The sequence below is a fragment of the Petaurus breviceps genome, unplaced genomic scaffold, assembly GCF_028583685.1.
Source record: "Petaurus breviceps papuanus isolate PSGF00001 unplaced genomic scaffold, PetGlider_PUasm1.0 227, whole genome shotgun sequence".
NCBI classification, from domain to species: Eukaryota; Metazoa; Chordata; class Mammalia; order Diprotodontia; family Petauridae; genus Petaurus; species Petaurus breviceps.
In genome coordinates this window covers 14,072,170-14,090,479 of record NW_027185896.1, presented here as the reverse complement: position 1 = coordinate 14,090,479, position 18,310 = coordinate 14,072,170, and the positions used below count along the sequence as shown (strand labels likewise).

At 47.5% G+C, this 18,310-nt stretch overlaps 1 protein-coding gene across 4 annotated transcripts in view; it reads right to left on the bottom strand.

The window, feature by feature from the left end:
• Positions 1–6,920: 6,920 nt before the first annotated feature.
• CUNH1orf35 (chromosome unknown C1orf35 homolog) overlaps positions 6,921–18,310 on the bottom strand; it is a 23,161-nt gene continuing 11,771 nt past the window's right edge. For 3 of the 4 annotated variants that reach the window (XM_069095882.1, XM_069095886.1, XM_069095884.1), the window contains 5 exons: positions 16,465–16,547; positions 15,927–15,999; positions 14,368–14,441; positions 13,275–13,406; positions 6,921–11,776 (listed from right to left, as the gene is read on the bottom strand). In XM_069095882.1, the coding sequence (XP_068951983.1) occupies positions 11,596–11,776; positions 13,275–13,406; positions 14,368–14,441; positions 15,927–15,999; positions 16,465–16,547 (543 nt within the window). In that variant the 3' untranslated portion in view covers positions 6,921–11,595. The remainder of the gene's footprint in view (positions 11,777–13,274; positions 13,407–14,367; positions 14,442–15,926; positions 16,000–16,464; positions 16,548–18,310) is intronic. The other variant, XM_069095883.1, reaches the window with a different exon arrangement.

Here is an 18,310-nt window from a genome sequence, read left to right as displayed (position 1 = left end):
AAAAAGACTTGGAGAGTTTTAATATCACATGGAAAGATAAACTTCCAAAGCTGGTTTTACTTTACTATCACAGGTGTACTCTCACAGAATACTTCACCTACCATGGTCGTTTTGGTAATGCTTGTTAATAACATCATCAAACTCTTGTGTTACTTTTGGCCATGCCCATTTAGAACCATGTTTCTATGGCCTAACTTCATAATGTCCTTTTTCCTTAATGTGATATTAATAGAACAAGTTAGAGGGGCATGCTTCTGCTCTGAATTAGTAAAAGGCCACCACCTTTCTTCCTTATTCTTAATTTTCAGGTTTTTGTTAGACTTGAAGATAACCTGTTCGTCAGAGGTATTAACTTGAGAACATAGGTGAAACATCTACTTATGTTTTTCCTCTCATTTTTAGTAGCTTTTGTTTTTTTTAAAGCAATCGGGGTTAAGTAACTTGCTCAAGGTTACACGGCCAGTTATTTCTGGGTGTGGTGCTGAGTATCTGAGCCCGGATTTGAACCGGGTCATCCCGATACTGGAGCCGGTGCTCTTACTCACTGAGCCACCTGGCCGCCCCTAAGCAATTGGAGTTAAGTAACTTGCTCAAGGTTACACGGCCAGGTGTTTCTGGGTGGGTGCTAAGTGTCTGAGCCCGGGATTCGATCTCCAGGTCTTCTCAACACTGGAGCCAGTGCTCTTACTCGCTGTGCTTCCTGGCCGCCCCATAGCTTTTGTTTTTACCTCTTTCAAATACATCCCTCTTCCCTCCTCTATCCCAGAACAAACAACAACACATGCAGTACTCTAGTCCCCTCACTCTGCAAAGAACAGAGCAGTGAGTGCCTCCTCTCCTAAACAATGAATTTGGTCACTTAATACACAGCTTCACTTTGGGGCCTGTGTTCTTCCCATAGACATCATCATGTGTTCATTTTGTGTATTTTCCTGAATCTGCTTGCTTTACTCTGCTTCAGTTCATTTAAGTGTCTCAGTGCATCTCTGTTCATCTTGAAAATTTCTTCTGTTGCAATAATACTTTATCACATTCTTGGACCACCGTTGTTTAGCCATTCCCTCTCTAATTTTGTTTTATTTGATATCACAAAAAGTGCTGATCTCAATATTTTAGGTTATGGGGGCTTAGAGCTTTGACTTCTTTGGGTATAGGCCTTGAGGTAAGATCTCTTGAGTCAGACCCTATGGACAGTTTTAGTCACTTTTTTATCATTATCCTAAATTGCAAAGCACGTGCTCTAATTAACTAAAGCATTCCATAGCTTACTTCTGACTGCAACATTATAACCCAAGTGCCCTCTCCAGCCATGGCAGAGCCTTCTGTCACTCTGGAGGAGTGGCTACTATCAGGGTTTCTTTGCAGCACACCTATCCTAAATATACCCCTTAGTTTTCACCCATGTTACCCATGGTTTCTCTGGCGTCAAGCAGAATGAGTCTTTTTACTCTTCCATATAACAGCCCTTCAAAAACTTGAAAAGAACATGTCCTCCCTAAGTCTCTTTTTCAGGCCAAAGAGCCCCTATCTTTTCAACTGAGAATATATGGCACAAACTTTTTGCCTTTTATCCTGGTAGCCTATCTGGACACTCCACCTTATCACAGTTCTTCCCAGAAAATGTCAGTGAAGACAATCCAGCTGTGATCTGAAACAGAACACATCCCATGAGTTCCAAATCTACTCTCATTCCCTTGATCTACCTTTTTAGCAGCTGTCCAGAAAAAGGAAAAGCAGTTAGTCTGTCTTTACCTGCTGTTAATTGTAATCATGCTTCCCTTCGTGTGTCCTATAATTTTGCCAGGAATGAACTTTGACTGTCACTGACAAGCGATTAGGCAATCTCATTTGCCAGTTCTTTTCCATTTGTGAGGGTGTAGATTCAATGGGCTTTGTGACTTGAACATTGGAAGAGTAGCTGGGTTCATTATTAGCTTCCTGCTACACCCTCTCAGCCTGTCCTCGGGAGAAACCTCTTAACTTATATTGTAGTAGATTCACATGCTACTTATAATTTGAAAACATAACTTGCCTTAATTCCCCTCCCCTTTGGGAACCTAGCTCAAGGACGATAGTAAGGTTTCATCATTTGGAGTACAGCAAACCCTCCTTGCCCACCTCAGACTGCCATGTCCAGATATTTAGTCCTTAGACTATCCTGATTTTGTTTCTCATTTGAAACACAGAAATTGAACATATCAATTACTTTAAACAAAGCAGAGGATCGATGATTAACAATTTTTTTTTACCAGCCAGTTGCCTTAAATCATCATAAATGTTAATTTTCTAATATAAGTCACATATATTTGCAGTTCAAGTTGATTTAGTTCACACTTAGCACTGTACATAAGAGTGTTCAGAAATGCTTTGTGTCAGTCTCAAAGAGTTGAATGATGTATATATAGCCCCTTGATAGGGGAGGGTGGCATCGATTATAATAGGCATGAGACAGGAAGTAGAAAAGTATAGAAACAGAACTCCCACCACTTTGCTTCTTTGTTCACATACCAGCCCCAGTATACCCAGGGGAGAGGGAAGTAGTAGGAATTCTTGTGATGGCTTTTTCAAGATATTTTTTTCAAAGCATGTTTAATGCTTACCCTGTTTGCAGATACTAGATAGCCTCACTTGACCAATTCTTCCTCTGATGTACCCGACGCCATACTGGAAGTTTTTGCCAGTGGAGTCCAAGCTCTGCCAGACTGAGACTCTTGTTGTCCAAGGACCAGCCTAATTTAAGTGCAGAGTTGGTTGAACTCTGGCCACAAGTTGTTTTGTTCATAGCACTTCAGATTATATAAAGGGATGCATACATTGATTGGGCTTTTGAGATTGGAAGGCCCTGTGGAGATCACTTGGCCAACCCCCTTCTCTCATTTTAAAGATGAGGACACTAGAACCCAGAGAGAAGGGATTCCCGCCCCTAGCCCCCCTCCCCCACACCGCTAGTAAATAGTAAAGGTGAAATTGCTGCTTGCGTGTGAATAAAAAGAGCGTATACACTGCTGAAATTATGTAAACAAATTCTACTCCACAGAAATTAAAATAAGTGCTGGCTGACATTTGTACTATATTTTGGGGTTTGCAAAGCACTTTATGTAATTCCTCATTGATCTTCAATTCTGAGAGATCGGTATAATTATTCCTGTTTCGAAGATGAAGAAACAGAGAAGTTGAACTTGTTCATTGTCATGCAGATGGTCAATTTGCCTCTTAGTATAGACTTTTAAGTACTAGGCTAGCTAGGTGCAGAGACAGACATCCGCAGAGATGAATGGTTTTGGCCACAGCCATCCCATGACCACATTCATACTTAAAGACACTGAGGGACTGACCCATGCTAACAAAAGGGAGTAGCCACGGGAAAGATGGGCAGCTAGGTGGCACTGGAGTCAGGAAGACTCATTTTTGTGAGTTCAAATCTGGCCCGAGACCCTTACTAGCTAGATGACCCTGGACAAGTCACTTAGTCCTGTTTGCCTTAGTTTCCTCATCTGTAAAATGAGCTGGAGAAGGAAATGACAAACCACTACAGTATCTACCAAGAAGACTCCAAATTAGATCATCAAGAGCCGATTGTGACTGAAAACAGGACAGATACTGGTATTATTGATCAGGAATCTCTGTTCAATTGGGGAATTTAAGCCTAGAGAGGTCAAATAACTGGTACTTGGGACAGGCACCCAAATCTCTTACCTCCAAGCCTGGGCATAAAAGTCTTCAGTTTCTTCTCCCTCACCCCCAATACAATAGTTCTACAGCATTCTTGACAAGTAGTCGACTGGAATGCTTTTTGGTCTCTCAGTTTCTTTCTTACATTAGACAAAAATCTGTTTCCTTCAGACTTTCCCCCATAGGGTTGCTCACTATAGAGCTTTATACACAATGCTCCTACTTTCAAAGGCCAGCCCTTTGCTTAAGTTGGTGACCGTGTCCCCTTTAATTTTCTTCTGGTTTAAACATGCTTCCTTCTACCGTCTCTTCCACGGGGACCCAAAGGCTGGCCTCTTTGGGAGTCGTCCCTCATAGATAACCCTTGGCCTTGATGGCACAATGAACTTTTCAGTTTAGCTCCACTTCTCCTATTGGTTGTGCTGCTTCTCCTGATCTGCCTGCCTCCCTGGAGGATGGTTTGGGGTCAGATAAGGCAGACCGGCCTGTTAATCAACTGAGCCCTTGGATGGACCCCCCCACACACAGCATCATCACCCTTTCTCTGACCTTTCCTCTCTTAAACATTGACTTTTGAGTTGTCCAGTTCTACTTTCCAATGACCTCTATACTCACATTCTTTGCCCCCTTGTCCAATCATTGCTCATCCCTTTCCAAACCCCAACCCACCTTCTCTGCTTCACTGCTGCAGAACACTGGAGTAAGTCACACCACTGGGCTGCTGAATTCACTAAAACTTGTTACCAGTCCCTGCTAGGTCCTCACTGCTGCATGCCAGCCCATTTTCTTCTTTATGCTCCCACCCACTAGAGAACTTTGTCTCATACTTCACTGAAAAAAATTAGGCCATCCATGTTAAGGTCCCCCTGCCCCAATTTTACATTTCAAATTATTTAAAAATCTTCCTCTATTCATTTATCCTTTGCTCAAGGTTTGTGATAAGACAGCCTCTCTCCTTGATCCCTTCCTTTCTCCATTATCTTGCCTTTTGGATAATTTTGATCCTGGACTTTCCATCTCTATCCTTCACTGCTGCTTACAAACATGCCTTCATCCTACTCTAAAAAAGCCTTCATTTGAGCATAAGTCCTCAAGCTAGCATTGTATCCTTTTCATAGCCAAACTCCTAGAAAAAGCTAATCTCATTACTTCCCACTCCTCAATCCCTTGCTATCTGGTTTTACTTCCAGTACTGCTCCCTGCCAAGGTCACCAGTGGTCTTTAGGGTCAAATCCAGTGGCCTTTTCTAATCCTTGACCTCTGCAGCTTTATCACAGTGCTAACTATCCCTTCTAATACGCTTCTCTCTGGTTTTTCATGATGTTGCTCTGAATAATTCAGTTCTTACCTGCCTGCCCCCTCAGTTCTGAACGTTCAACCATGGTGCGTGTGCCTTGAGGATCCGTCCCGGGCCATCTCCTTTCTGCACTCTGGTGATCGTGGCTCCCATGGATGTCATCTCTATGTGGATAACTCCCAAACCTACATATCCAGCTCTCATCTCTCTTGAAGAGAGATCTTAATCTCTTATCTTAACTTCATAGCAGATGCTCTATGTGGAAGCCCCACTGATCACTTGCAAAGCTCAGCTTGTCCAAAACCAAGCCCGGTCTCTCTCCCCTAAAACCACCCTCCTGGCTTGCTCTTTCCCCGCCATTCTTCTAGTCATACATGTCCACGACCTAATCGTCTTCATATTTTCAATTCTCCTTCATCCCTGCAAATCCAATTAGTTGCTGTGTCTGATTGATTCTATCTTACTGTTTCTCCTTCCCACCCCCTACTCTCTACTAACAAGGCATACACACGTGTAGGGCTGCATCCCCTCCCAGCTGGTTCCCTTCTTCATGTCTTTGCCTTCTCCAGCACTGTCTTCCAGATTCCCGTTTGCCACTTAAAGCCCTTGAGTCTGGCCCAAGCCTATTTCTCCCACTGTCTGATCCAGCCCAGCTGACAGCACTCTCCTGCCTGTGTCCTCCCCCAGGCTCTCCATTCTCTCCCCACTCCCTTCAAGGCTCAGCTAGCACCTTCTTCAGAAGACCTTTCCTGGTTTCTCCAGTTGTTACTACCCCCACTCCATCACTTCAGAATGTGAGCTCTTTGAGGACAGGGATGGCCTCCTTTGTGCTCACAGGCAATCCAGGGTTTAAACAGTGCTTAGCACACTGTAGGCAGGTATTAAATGTGTTTTGATTGAAAGTCTGCCCGCCTTTAGTACCTGAGCAAAGAGACTTGGCTTTGTCCCAGAGCTGATTTAGGAGCAGCCTGTTCTGCCTTTTGGAGGGCAATTGGGGTTAAGTAACTTGCCCAAGGTTACAGGGCTATATTTTTTGTGTGGGTGTTCCAAGTATCTAAGGCCTGAACCGAACTCGGGTCCTCCTGACTCTGGGGCCAGCGCCTTACTGTGCCACCTAGCCACCCAGAGCAGCCTGTTCTGGTGATCAATTACACTGCCATCCTATTTCATTAACAATGGGGGAGTTTAGAGCCCTTAACTTTTGCAGACCATTACGTCACCTGGGAGATGAATTCTCATGCCCAAAGTTCCACAGGAAGTCAGTGGCAGGCCAGAACTAAAACCCAGCCTCAGGATGTGTGTGCTGCTGGGTCATTTCCCACACCAGACCCAGCAGCAAAGCTTCCTGCCAGGGAAGTGCTATAAAGCCAAGTCCCCTGGACATCAAGAATCTTAACTCAAGTTCCTAGGTCCTAGAAAGAACCCAGCCTCCAGGCTCCAGTTGAGAACCAATTCTCCCGCCCCTTCAGCTTTCCTTTGCAGCACCTCCCTGTCTATACTCCAACCAAACTGGATGACCCGGATTCTGTGGCTTAGCAATGCGTTCTGGTCAGCCTTGTGTTCCCGTCCTGGCTCCCAAACCGCTTCTGTGGCCTTTGGCCACCCTCCTCCTCATGGCCTCAGGTCTGTGTGTGTTTGCAGAGCACCTTGAAGGTCACCCCGCAGCCCTGGGAAGCAGGATCTGAATGAACTCTTCCCTCCAGACTCACCTGGCCTGGCCCGTGGTGCCCTCTGCTGGGGAGAAAGGAACAGCAGGCCCTGTGCCAGGTCAGATGGCCAGTGCCAGCACCGACAGGCCTGCAGTCAGTCACAAAGGAGGCCTTGCTTTCAAGGCACACACATCCTGCTAAAAGAATACAACAGTGTACACACAATACCGTGATCATGATCGAGAGCAGAGGGACCGAGGTGGGGGAAAGACAGGACGCTGGGAAAACTTAATGAGGAACAATTTTAGTCAATCAACAAATATTTATTAAGCACTTACTATGTGCCAAGCAGAAGGAACATGATGAAAGGCAAAGCATAAACCCTGCCCTCGAGGAGCGCACACTCTGACAGGAGAAGTGACATGCAGAAAACACATGTGAGTGCAAGGCCAGTCCAGAAGGAAGGCACTAGTGGGAGGGGGAGGCTGGCAAGTGCCTCCTGCAGATGACGGGGGCTGCGTTCATCCAGGGCTGCTGGACCTAACCGCCCACGGAGGTGATGAGCGCCAGATGGGGAAGGCTGTAGGGCCTGGGCATGTTCTGTCTGCCCCAAGCGGTAACAGGGAGCCATGGAAGCTTACCAGGCAGAGAAATGTGGTCCAGCCTGCATTGGACAAAGATCAATTGGGGGGGCAGTTGATGGTGCAGAGGTTAAAGGGTTAGCCCTGAAGTCTGGAGGACCAGAGTTCAAATCCAGCCTCAGACACTTACTTATGTGACTGAGCAAGTGCCTACTCCCCCTCCCCCCCAACTGACAGCTGAGTGGAGGAGACTTGGGGCAGACAGACGCACCAGCAGCTATTGTATGACCAGGGTGATGGCAGTATCAGAGTAGAGAAGGGGGCATACTGGAGAGATGTGAAGGACACAGAGGTGGCAAGTCTAGGTAACTGATGGCTGTGCCTTCCACAGTAAAAGGGAAGTTTGGAAGGTGGGTTTGGGAGTAAAGATGAGTCATTTGGGATATGCTGAGTCGGAGCTGGCACCTGAGACCAGGGATGCATCTACAGACACACAGTAACTGTTAACAATGACACAGTCTAGAGGGAGAAGAGGCCCAGCAGCCTCACTGAGAAGACACCTGAGCTTGACAAACGGACAACAGAGGCAGAAAGAACAAAGCAAGTTATGCAAGGCGTGAGGATAAAGGCTCCATTATTGTTCTGGGAACAAACGGCCCATTATCTGGTTAGGTTAGAACACAGCCAAGGAACAGCCGTGGCAGGAGATGCTTGAAAGAAAAGGTGGGGGCCAATTAGGAAGGACCTCAAATATCAGGCCATCTTGTAAAAGGGAGCCACCAAAGGTTACAGACCTGTCCTGAGGTGTCTATGTGGAAGACAGACTGGAGAGGGGAGAGATGTATCATGGATGCCGCTCAGTACTCTATGCCAGTAGCCCAGGCAAGATGTGACAAGGGACTGAACCAGGCGTAGCAGCCGCCAGTGGAGGAGAAAGGGGGCCAGAAATACTGTGGGGGCAGAATCAACCCATGCTGGCAAGAGACTGAGAGCAGAAGGTATGAAGAGTCAAGGCCTCTTTCAAAGTACCCCGGGGTGACTGGGAGGGTGACACTGTCCTTGAGAAGTCTGGAGCAAGGGCAAGATACATGTTTTGGACACATGAAGTCTGGGGGGCCAGCAGGGCATGTGGATAGCGCTGGAAGGGACCTTAAGGGCCCCCTAGTGGGTTCCTCATTTTACAAATGAAGGCTCTGAGGTTCAGAGAAGTAACACTACTTGCCAGGGTCACAAGGCAGTAACATCCAGCAGACAGCTGGTGAGGATTCAGGACAAATCTGGGCTGATACAGAGGTGTGGAAGCTGTGCCAGCAATCAGATCATCACTGATGACATTTCACAAAAGCCCTCATGGAGGGCAGCATAAGTCTTTCCTTAGCCATGGGGTGGTTCTCAACCTGGGGAAGGAGATGATGCTTGGGACAGGAGAGAGACTTCTGAGTGGGGAGGCGCTCAGGGCACATGGTGCAGAGCAGGGGAGACGGTCCTTGCCCTGCCTACTTCCTGAGAGTGGCGTGAAGGACGAGGTTTAGAAATGTGGATCAAAAAAAAAAAGACTAATAGTCACAAAATAGTAACAATATAAAGAAAAAAAAACTTCAAGATTCTTTGGGGGCGGCTAGGTGGTGCAGCGAGTAAAAGCGCCAGCCCTGATGAGTTCAGTTCCAGCCTCAGACACTTAACACCCACACAAAAAAACTAGCCGTGTAACTTTGGGCAAGTTACTTAACCCCAATTGCCCTCCAAAAGATAAAAAAAAGAAATGTGGATCAATGTAAGAAGCGTTATGTGGGGTCATGCAGACCCTGCACTAGTAGTGGTGGTAGGGGAGAGGAGATGCAGACAAACGATCACTGTACAAGTCACACATAACAAGAGGGACAGACTGCTCTGGTGGGTCAGGGAAGGGAAACACCATTTCTGACAGGGAGAAATCAGGGGAGGCTTCCTGGAGTTTTCTCATCTGTAAAATGAGGTTTACTTTGAAAATTCTTATTAATTGGCACAATGCAAAAACCCTGAATTTGAGTCAGTGTTTGGATTCAGATACCAAGACCATGATGTATTTACTACTTGTGTGAGCCTGACCAAATCCTCTCCCCTCTTTCTGCCTCAGTTTCCTTCTCTGCAAAATGAAGTAATGTAACCAGGAATACCTAAGGGCCCCCCTGCCACCCCACCCCGCCCTCTGATCTAATGAGCCTACTCATAGAGAACACTGGGGGAGACAGAATCAAGGCAGGATTTGGGAGTAACAAGACTTGAATTCCAGCCCTGGCTCTGTGACCTTGAACAAGGAAAGCTCTCTGGGCTTGTTTCCTGCTTTGCCAAAGAAAAGAGTGGAACAGATGCTCTCTGAGGACCCTCCCAGGCCTCCATCCTGTGATCATCCTGGCTGGCAGCCCTCACATCCCTTCACTCAGGCTCTTCCTTACTCTTCCCAGGGGGGTTCCCACAACTGAAATCGTCTTCTCTAACCCTCCCCATGGTTCTAAGTGCCTTCATGGGCCACAGGCCTCAGCAGGCCATTACTCCTCCTGTTTAGGCCTCTCTAAAAGGAGGACACTGGACTAGAGCAAGATTTCTTAACCTGGAGCCTAGACAGAGATTCTGGGGGTGATTTTGGAACAGAAAAAAAATCTTGTTTATTTTCACTAACTTTTACCTGAAATCAAACATTTCTTTCAATGATCATCTTTTAAAAGTCATTCTGAGGAGTTATTAATGATTATTATTAGAAGTTAAACATTATTCTTCACCAGACTGCCAAAGGGATCCATGGCCCACAAAAGGTTAAGAACCTACAGACCAGAGGCTTTCTCAGGTCCTTTCCTGCTTGAAATCTGACAATCTGATGGAGGTGTGCCATGTAGCCACCCCCTTAAGAGCCTCCCAGAGGTTACTTTTACACCACTTCCTGATGCCAAAGGTCCTCTGAAACCCACCTCAATCTGGGAGTCTTTAGTCCTGCAGCGCTCTAGAACCCACCCCAATCTCAAGTGTTACCTGTTCATGACTATGCCTATGTCTCCAACCTGTCCCAGTAATGCTGCTGCTCCCCAGCCTGACCTGACCTGACCTGGAAGCCCAGGAGCGATCCTAGGCAAGACAGGCCCCTGGGGGAGGCAGAGCTCAGGGGCAGCAGCACCTGCTCACCAACCCCCCAGGTTTGGTCTCCACATATACCACTCACTTAAGTTTTGTTCTCTACAGAAGCTCAAATCCACCCTTGAAGGATGAAAGGCTGTTACCAGTGAGTAACTAGAACCAAGTGTAGACTGAGGTCACTGAGAAGAGACTATGCATTAAGTTTTGAGACTTGTATTTGAATCTGAGCTACAGTTACTCTGTGACCTGAGTAAGTCACTCCTCTAAATGTTCCCTCATCTATAAAATGTGTGGGAAGTGTAGCAATGGGAGCCATTATTAACATGCTACAAGCAAGTATGGAAGGCCAGACTTCACGGCATCCTAGTGCGGCCTGAGCAATGACCATCTCCTTGAAAGAAGCAGTCATGTGGGGAACAGTATTCATTTGGACTTCTAAGGTCCAGTGACGGTTAAAACAGCCCTCTTCTTCAGTCTTCCAGTGGAAATCAGGAATCACAGATGTCCAAGCTGGAAGACCTTAAAACATGAAACATTAGTAAAATCCCAGCCCACAAGGCCACTGGGTAACATCAAGTCCCAGAATGTCCTCATTTACATAAGTAAGAAAACAGAGGCCATCTCGGATCTGCCTTTTCCCGGGTCAGCCAGCAATTTCTTACTTTACCTTTCTACAGCCCTTAAAGATTGATAAGGCACTTGCTTCACTCCTTGCCTCACAACCCTGTGAGGTAGGGAGCAAAAAGAGTTATTATAAGTGGAGAATGAACTCTTAGGTGACACAGCCACAGTCAAACGATTTTGGGGAGGCAAAGTCAGGATGCAAACCCAGGTTTCCTGCCTCCTGGTCTTTTTTGATAAGCAAGGAATGTGCTAAAGTCTTTCCTTCCTGTGAACTCAGTTGAATTCATCTGTGGGGGACAGATCTGGGATGAAGGACCCAAGGCCCAGACTCTGCTCTTCTCTCCACTCCCTGAGAAGCAGGGATGCAGGCAGAAGCTTTATTGGGAGGAGGCGGGCTGGGGGGAGGGGCAGGTAGGAGGACGCATCCCTTAAAACAGATAAAGACACATCAGCCCCACTGAGGGAAGGACTCAGGGTCTCTGCCCTGCCCCTCAATGGATAAGGAAGCTCCATCACTCCAGGGGCATTGGAAAGCTTGGGCTCCAGACCCAGAAGCAGGCGTGAGGGCTTTGGCCTTTCAGCCCAGGGGATCGAGCTCACAGGACTCTAGGACAGGGGGAGGGAGGGGGCCCTGTGAGTACCATCTGCTTTCCAGGGCCAAGGTTCAGTCATCCGAGTCGTGCCGCTGTCTCTTGTGTCGGGGCTGAACCTCAGGGCTCCGGTTCCTTCTTTTGTGACTGGGGGAGGAACGACCACTGTCCAAAGAGTCCATATTATGCCTGCTCCGAGGTGCTTGGGACCGGGAGGAAGGGGAAGGTGAGGCACGGTGTTGGGTGGCTCTGTGCCTATGGGAGACAAACACAGATGTTAAGAACACAATTTAGGGTCACTGTAGAAAGAGAACAGGGAATCTAGAGACTTGAGTTACACTGAATTCCATAAGTACTTCTTAAGTTGTTTTTTTGTTTGTTTGTTTTTTGGAGGAGGGAAGGCAGGGCAATTGGGGTTAAGTGACTTGCCCCAGGTCACACAGCTAGTAAGTGTTAAGTGTCTGAGGCCAGATTTGAACTCAGGTCCTCCTGACTCCAGGGCTGGTGCTCTATTCACTGCACCACCTAGGCGCCCCCCCCCCTTTTTAAATTGGGTTTTAATCCCTGGACAACGCCTCACTGTGTCACTTTGGCCAGATCATTTCCCTTTCTGGGTCTAAGTGACCTTGTCTATAAAATAAGTAAAATAATCTTTATGCTACCACTTCACCAGATAGCTGTGAAAACTTTTTGTAAACTCTTAAGTGCTAGATATGAAGTAAAGTTCCTATTATGAAAGCATGGAGTGTCAATTCTGCCTTCCTGACACCTCTCCTCTGAAGCTGCGACCATGCATGTGCATCCCCCCCACCAAACAATGCTGCCCAGGGTGGGTGGGGAGGGGGGCAGTCTCAAGAGTCTCTCCTCATCTAGCCCATCCAGCTGTCCAAGAGTTTGGCCACGTCTGACCAAGTCACCTCCCTATTTAATTGAGAGCAACAGAGACCGACAGAGATCTTCTGTTGGGCTTTGGAGGCCCTCTGTAACCTGGCCCTGTCCTAACCTTTCCAGTCTGTGAAACTGGTCTTCTGAAGACTGCTCCATGAAAAAGGACTCTCTCCTGATTCTATGTATTTAGAATGGCTGCCCCAGGGCCTGGAAAGCTCTCCCTGCTTACCTCTGTCTCCTGACTTCCTGCGAATCTCAGTTAAAATCCCACCTTCTGAAAGAAGCCTCTCCTGGTCCCCCTTGATGTGAACACCTTCCCTCTGGGACTACCTACTGTTTACTCTCTCTTGTTTCTACATAGTCATTTGCCTGTGGTTTTGCCTTTAGAATGTAAGCTCTTTGAGGGCAGGGACTGTCTTTGTCTTTGTATCCCCAGCACTTTGCACAGTAACACGGGAACTCTGTACCTTTTCAAACTCTCCCCCCACTGGGAAGGTACTCCCTCTTCCTTTGACCTCTGCTAACAACCTCCATCCCTTAAGGCCCCATCTCCTGCTCCCCCAGTTCACCCTGGTCCCCTGCTTTTCTGAACCACATTACTGTAACTGCAGAGGAATGAACAAAGAACTGGACAGTGGGTGATGTGAATTACAGAGCCAGCTCTGCCACTGTGATCAGCAAAATGAGGAGGTGGTGGCTCAGATGATCCCGAAGGCTCCTCCCAACTCTCCTGGACAGTGGGGGGATTGTAGTGCTCTCTACTTGTGATTCATTGCCCCCAAATAAACTGGGAGCTCCCAGAAGGGCAGGTTCTAGGCTGGCTTCTCATCTCCCCAGTAACACTCAACAGACACTGGAAGCATACCTGTCTGGAGAGGGGGAGGATGGCGACGAGGTGGAACGCCTCTTAGAATGTTTCTCTTTCTTCCTCTCTTTCTTGTGTTTCTTCTTTTTCTTCTTCTTCTTCTCTTTCTTGACTTTCTTGTGGCTCTCAGGCCTGTTGGGGAAACAAAAAGGAAGATGAACTGACTATGACTTAGGGTTTTCTTTTGGATGCAGGGACTGTACTTGTCAGGAGGAAGGAAGAGCCAAGGCACCCTCCCACTCAGGTCCCAGGCAGCTCACACGTGACCAGTGCCAAAGCTGGAGGTGAGCGCTGCCAATGTCAGGGGCCTGAAAGGAAAGCATAGCCCCAGGAGGGATTCTGACCCTCCCCACCTCTGTGGTCCCCCTGGGTCTGGGGAGCAAGAGAGGGACAGTCTCTACAGCTGGTCTGGCCCACGAAGTAAGCAGAGAAACACGTGATAATAAGGGAGATGGTGTGGCTGGTGGAAAGGATGGCTAGATTTGGAGTCAGAGAACCGAGGGTGCCTTCCCTTCATTGTCTGCCCCTTGGTGCCAGTGTGGCTGTTGGTACATGGCACTTGAGCTCTCTTGCCCTCCGGCATCTCATCTACATCAATATCATCTATTGGACTGACGACCTATCCTTCCAGCTCATTCTATGATACGTCTGGCAAAACTGTTGGAGAACTATCACTACTAAGCTGCTTGTTAATGTAAAAGAAATGGAAACCAGAATGGCAGACTGTCAGGATGGGGCTGAAGGAACTATGCCGTGCTCTCCCATTCAGCCGCATCAGGTCAAAGAGGAAGGAGTTACAGTTGGCCTCTTTTGTAACACAAATTTCCCTGGGAGAAGTGTAAACAGATCCAACTCTTCCCATTTCTACAGCAAGCAGAAGGATATGAAACTGGAAGACAGGGCAAGTATTACCATCCTTTTTAAAGATGAGGAAATTCAGGCCAGGGAGGAGAGGAGACTTGCCCAGGCCCACAACTCTACACCACCAGCTTCCCTGACTGAGCCCCCCTGGTCCCAGCAGCCACTGCCCCTCCTGCACCAGGCCGGGCAGCACGCATCCTCCCCATGCTTAGCTCCTGTGACCCTTCCTTACCTCATGTCTGTCTTCCGCTTGGCCACTGGTGGGGTTGATGGCATCGCTGTAGTGCTGCTCTCCACTTTGTGATGCTAAGGATCAGAGGGTCACAGATTTAGAGCAGGAAGGGGTTTTGGAGGCCATCATAGATGAGAAAACTGAGGCCCAGAGCACTCAAGTGACTTACCATAGTCACACAGGATGTAAGGGGCAGAGCCAGAATTCACACCCAGGTCCCGACTCCAAAGTTAGTGCTCTAACTTTGTTAGGCCAAGTTAGGCCTCTCTAAAGCCAAAACATCATGTAGCTGTAAGGGTGACTAACCTAAGTCTGACATGACCTGGTCATGTGTGAGAAGTGATTAAAAAGAGAAAAAGTAAAGAACAAGAAGAGTGAGCCAAGACTGACAAAAGGTGACCTCCCAGGATGGAGGCTAGCTAGCCAGGGACCTGGCTCAAGAGGACCCTAAGGACATTTCTTAGTCATACTTAAAAAGCATGGTGTAGCAGAAAGAACTCTGATCTTAGAGTCAAAAGCAAGGGGAGGGGAGATGGAGAGAGAAAGGAGAAAGAGGAGAGGAGGGAAAGGTGAGAGAAAGAGATGGAGAGAGGAGGGAGGGAGAGGAGAGATCAAGAGATGGAGAAGAGAGAGACTGAGAAAGAGAGAAGGAGGGATAGAGGGAGAGAAAAAAGAAGAGACAGAAGGAGAGAGGAAGGGAGGGGGAGAGGGAAAGACTTTGAAAACCCAAAACCACAATAGAATGGTAGCAAGAGCCTAACAATGGCCTTGAGAGTCAAGAGGCATACAACTGAAAGGGACCTTAGAAATGAGCTGGTTCAGTATCCTCATTTTACAGAACAGAAAACAGGTCCAGACAAGAAAAGTCTGAAACCACAAAGGTATCGGGTATGAAGAGATGAAGCAGGAATTCAAACTCAGTTCTTCTGACTCCAAATTTAGTGGTTTTTCCCAATACACTAAACTGCCAAAAAACAAAACAACCCTCCTCCCCACTACACACAACTGTCATCCTGCCGACCCCCAGCACAATCATTCCACTGCTACTACTAGGAATAAAGGCTGACCTTTATCACTTCCAAATTTGTGAAGTATTTTAAAGCATTTTCTAATGAGAGCCTCACAATAGCTCTGGGGAGCAGGTATTCTAAGACACAGAAGTGCACAATGGGTGCTTTGACCACCACTACTACAAGAAGGAGCACAAACTTTGTGCCAACACATCTAAGTGAACAGAGTGAGCACCTCAGAGAATAGAGCCCAAAGCCTCAGACTGAGGGTTCGAGGTGAGCTGGGTCTCCTGATTCCAAGCAGGCTGCCCCTGGCCTAGTCCTGAGAGCTCTCACTCCTACATCAGCAAAGGATCTGGGTCCTAGATACTTCTTATCACAATTATCCAGTACCTTCTTCCAGGAAAGAAGGAGCCTGGCCTAGTCAGTTCTAACTTCTATCTCTGCTTTGTGTTACAATAGAATAGATCCCAAGGAGAGGGAAAGGGTGTGGCTTTCAGAGGCCCTGAGAGAGAGGGAGAGGGAAGGAAGGAAGGCAGGATGCTTTACCGTAAACACTGACAGTCCCAGCTTGGCAGCTTCTTTGTCTTCTTTGGAGAGCATCACCCGGCCAGCAGAGCCACTGAAGGACACAAACACACACAAGCCACATGCATCAACTTCTAGTCATTGTCATGGCAGCTTCTACTTCATAGGGCTTTGAGGTTCAATACAAGATTTAGAACCAGAAGAGACCTTCAAGATAATTTTAACCCAAGAGGAAATGGAGGCCCAGAGAGAAGGGTTTTTCCTCCATTGTCACCCAACTAATTAATTTCAGAGCCAAGAAATCTGAACACAGACTTCTCATTGCAAGCCCCGCATGCCTCCCCCTCCCGCATGCATCGCCCCGAGCTGAGCCTCTGGTCTTGACCCAATCAAGCCCCAGATCAGGCTTTACACAGTTTAGAAGCATTGGAGCTGAACCAAGAGCTCTAAGCCCAGGGATATCTCCACCACACCACACTGCCTGACATGGGCAGGTCAGGTGTCCCACCACCAGGCCATTAACAGGCAATAATCCCAAGCCTTCCCCCTATCCCACTACCTGGAGCTCCCCAGGCCTGACAGCTGGTCCACATCCTTCTCCTCACGATCAGTCCCTTCTCGCTTACAGATTTCCACAAAGTCCTGGAAGGGAAACAGAGATACCAGCTTCAGTTTGAGCTATGGGAAGACAATTAGCTGTGGCAGACGTTAGCTCACCACCTTCAATGCTGTGAGAATAATAATATTCACAATAGGTCCAAGGAGGCTGGGTTTCAGATGCACTGATTTATAAGGACGTTAACTGCCAAAGTGGAGGGGAGATGAACAAGAAAAGACGGGTTTCTTTTTTTTTTTTTAAGCAATCAGGGTTAAGTAACTTGCTCAAGGTTACATGGCCAGTTATTTCTGGGTGTGGCGCTGAGTATCTGAGCCCGGATTTGATCCAGGTCATCCCGACACTAGAGCCGGTGCTCTTACTTGCTGAGCCACCTGGCTGCCCCTGAGCAATTGGGGTTAAGTAACTTGGCTCAAGGTTACACGGCCAGGTGTTTCTGGGTGGGTGCTAAGTGTCTGAGCCCAGGATTTGATCTCCAGGTCTTCTCAAAACTGGAGCCGGTGCTCTTACTCGCTGTGCTACCTGGCTGCCCCAAAAGATGGGTTTCTTAATGGTCCCATAGCAACATGGGCTAGTTTTCAAAAAAGTCTGCCCACATTCAGGCTTCTTGATTGGCTAAGAGTTAGCTTGGCATTGTAAACCAGCCAGTAAGCTTGGTTTCAGAGCACTCAGGTATCCAGAATAATAACTAGCATTTATTTAGCAATTTTGGGTTTGCACAGCACTGTACAGAGAGGTGTTTAAGCACGAAAGACTGAGACTGCTGTGCGAGAGCAGCCCAAGGACTATGAGCTCTAGGAGAAAATAATGCATCCTTAGTGAAGGAAAGGTTTGCATCAACGTGGGTCTTCCCTCCACAAATGCAGATCAAAAACGTCCAGTGCCTCAGGAGATGGTCTTTGTGATCTGCCAAAGCTAGATAACTCACCACCTTCTCATCAATCTGGTAAGATAGTCAGTCCCTCACAAGAAGGCCCAGGAGTTCTAGTGCTAGGAGCTGCCACAGTTTACATTCTAAATCACTCAGCCTATGTGAGCCCAGTGACTTGTGAGGTCATTGCCAACTGGCCACCTTCTCTCGGGAATCAGTGGTGACTCCACACATGGATAAAGCCTCAGAGGCCAGTGTTAATAGGGATGTACACCCAAGATGGGTCAGCTGGTGATGGGAAAAGAAATGGGATCTGGGAAGCTCGAGGCATCCTGATCCCCTATACCTACCCCCAGGAGAAAGTGACCTGTCCCTTCTCAAATCACAGGAACATAGATTTGGGGGAGAAGGGACCTTAGAGAGAAGTGGCCCAACTGCCTCATTCAAACATGCAAACGGAAGCCCAGCGAAGGTAAATGACATGCCCAAGGTCATACAGACAGTAAAGAGCAGAGCTGGGGCTGAAACCGAGGTCAACTGACTAAACTCAGTGTGATTTCCACTATACCCCACACAATTCTGAAACAAGAATTAAGCCCAGTCCAAAAGACAGGTGTAAGAAAAAGGGAAAGGGGCTGGTCTTGAAAGCAGGGCACTGTGAAGGAAAGGCAAAGCTTATCTAAATTCAGAAAGCTCAGTCATTCAGTCTGGAATTGATCCCTTTTCATTTCCAACTGGGGACCTTCTCTTGGGAATCAGACCGCAGTGCCTTAACCCAGCCCCACATTCAAGGCCCTCCCCACTCCACTTCATCTTCTCTTACCTTCTTTAAAAATGTTTTCTTCTTTTCTTCCCTTATGTTTTGATCCACCCCCCACTCCCATTCCTTCCCACCCACCCCCACTCCCATTCCTTCCC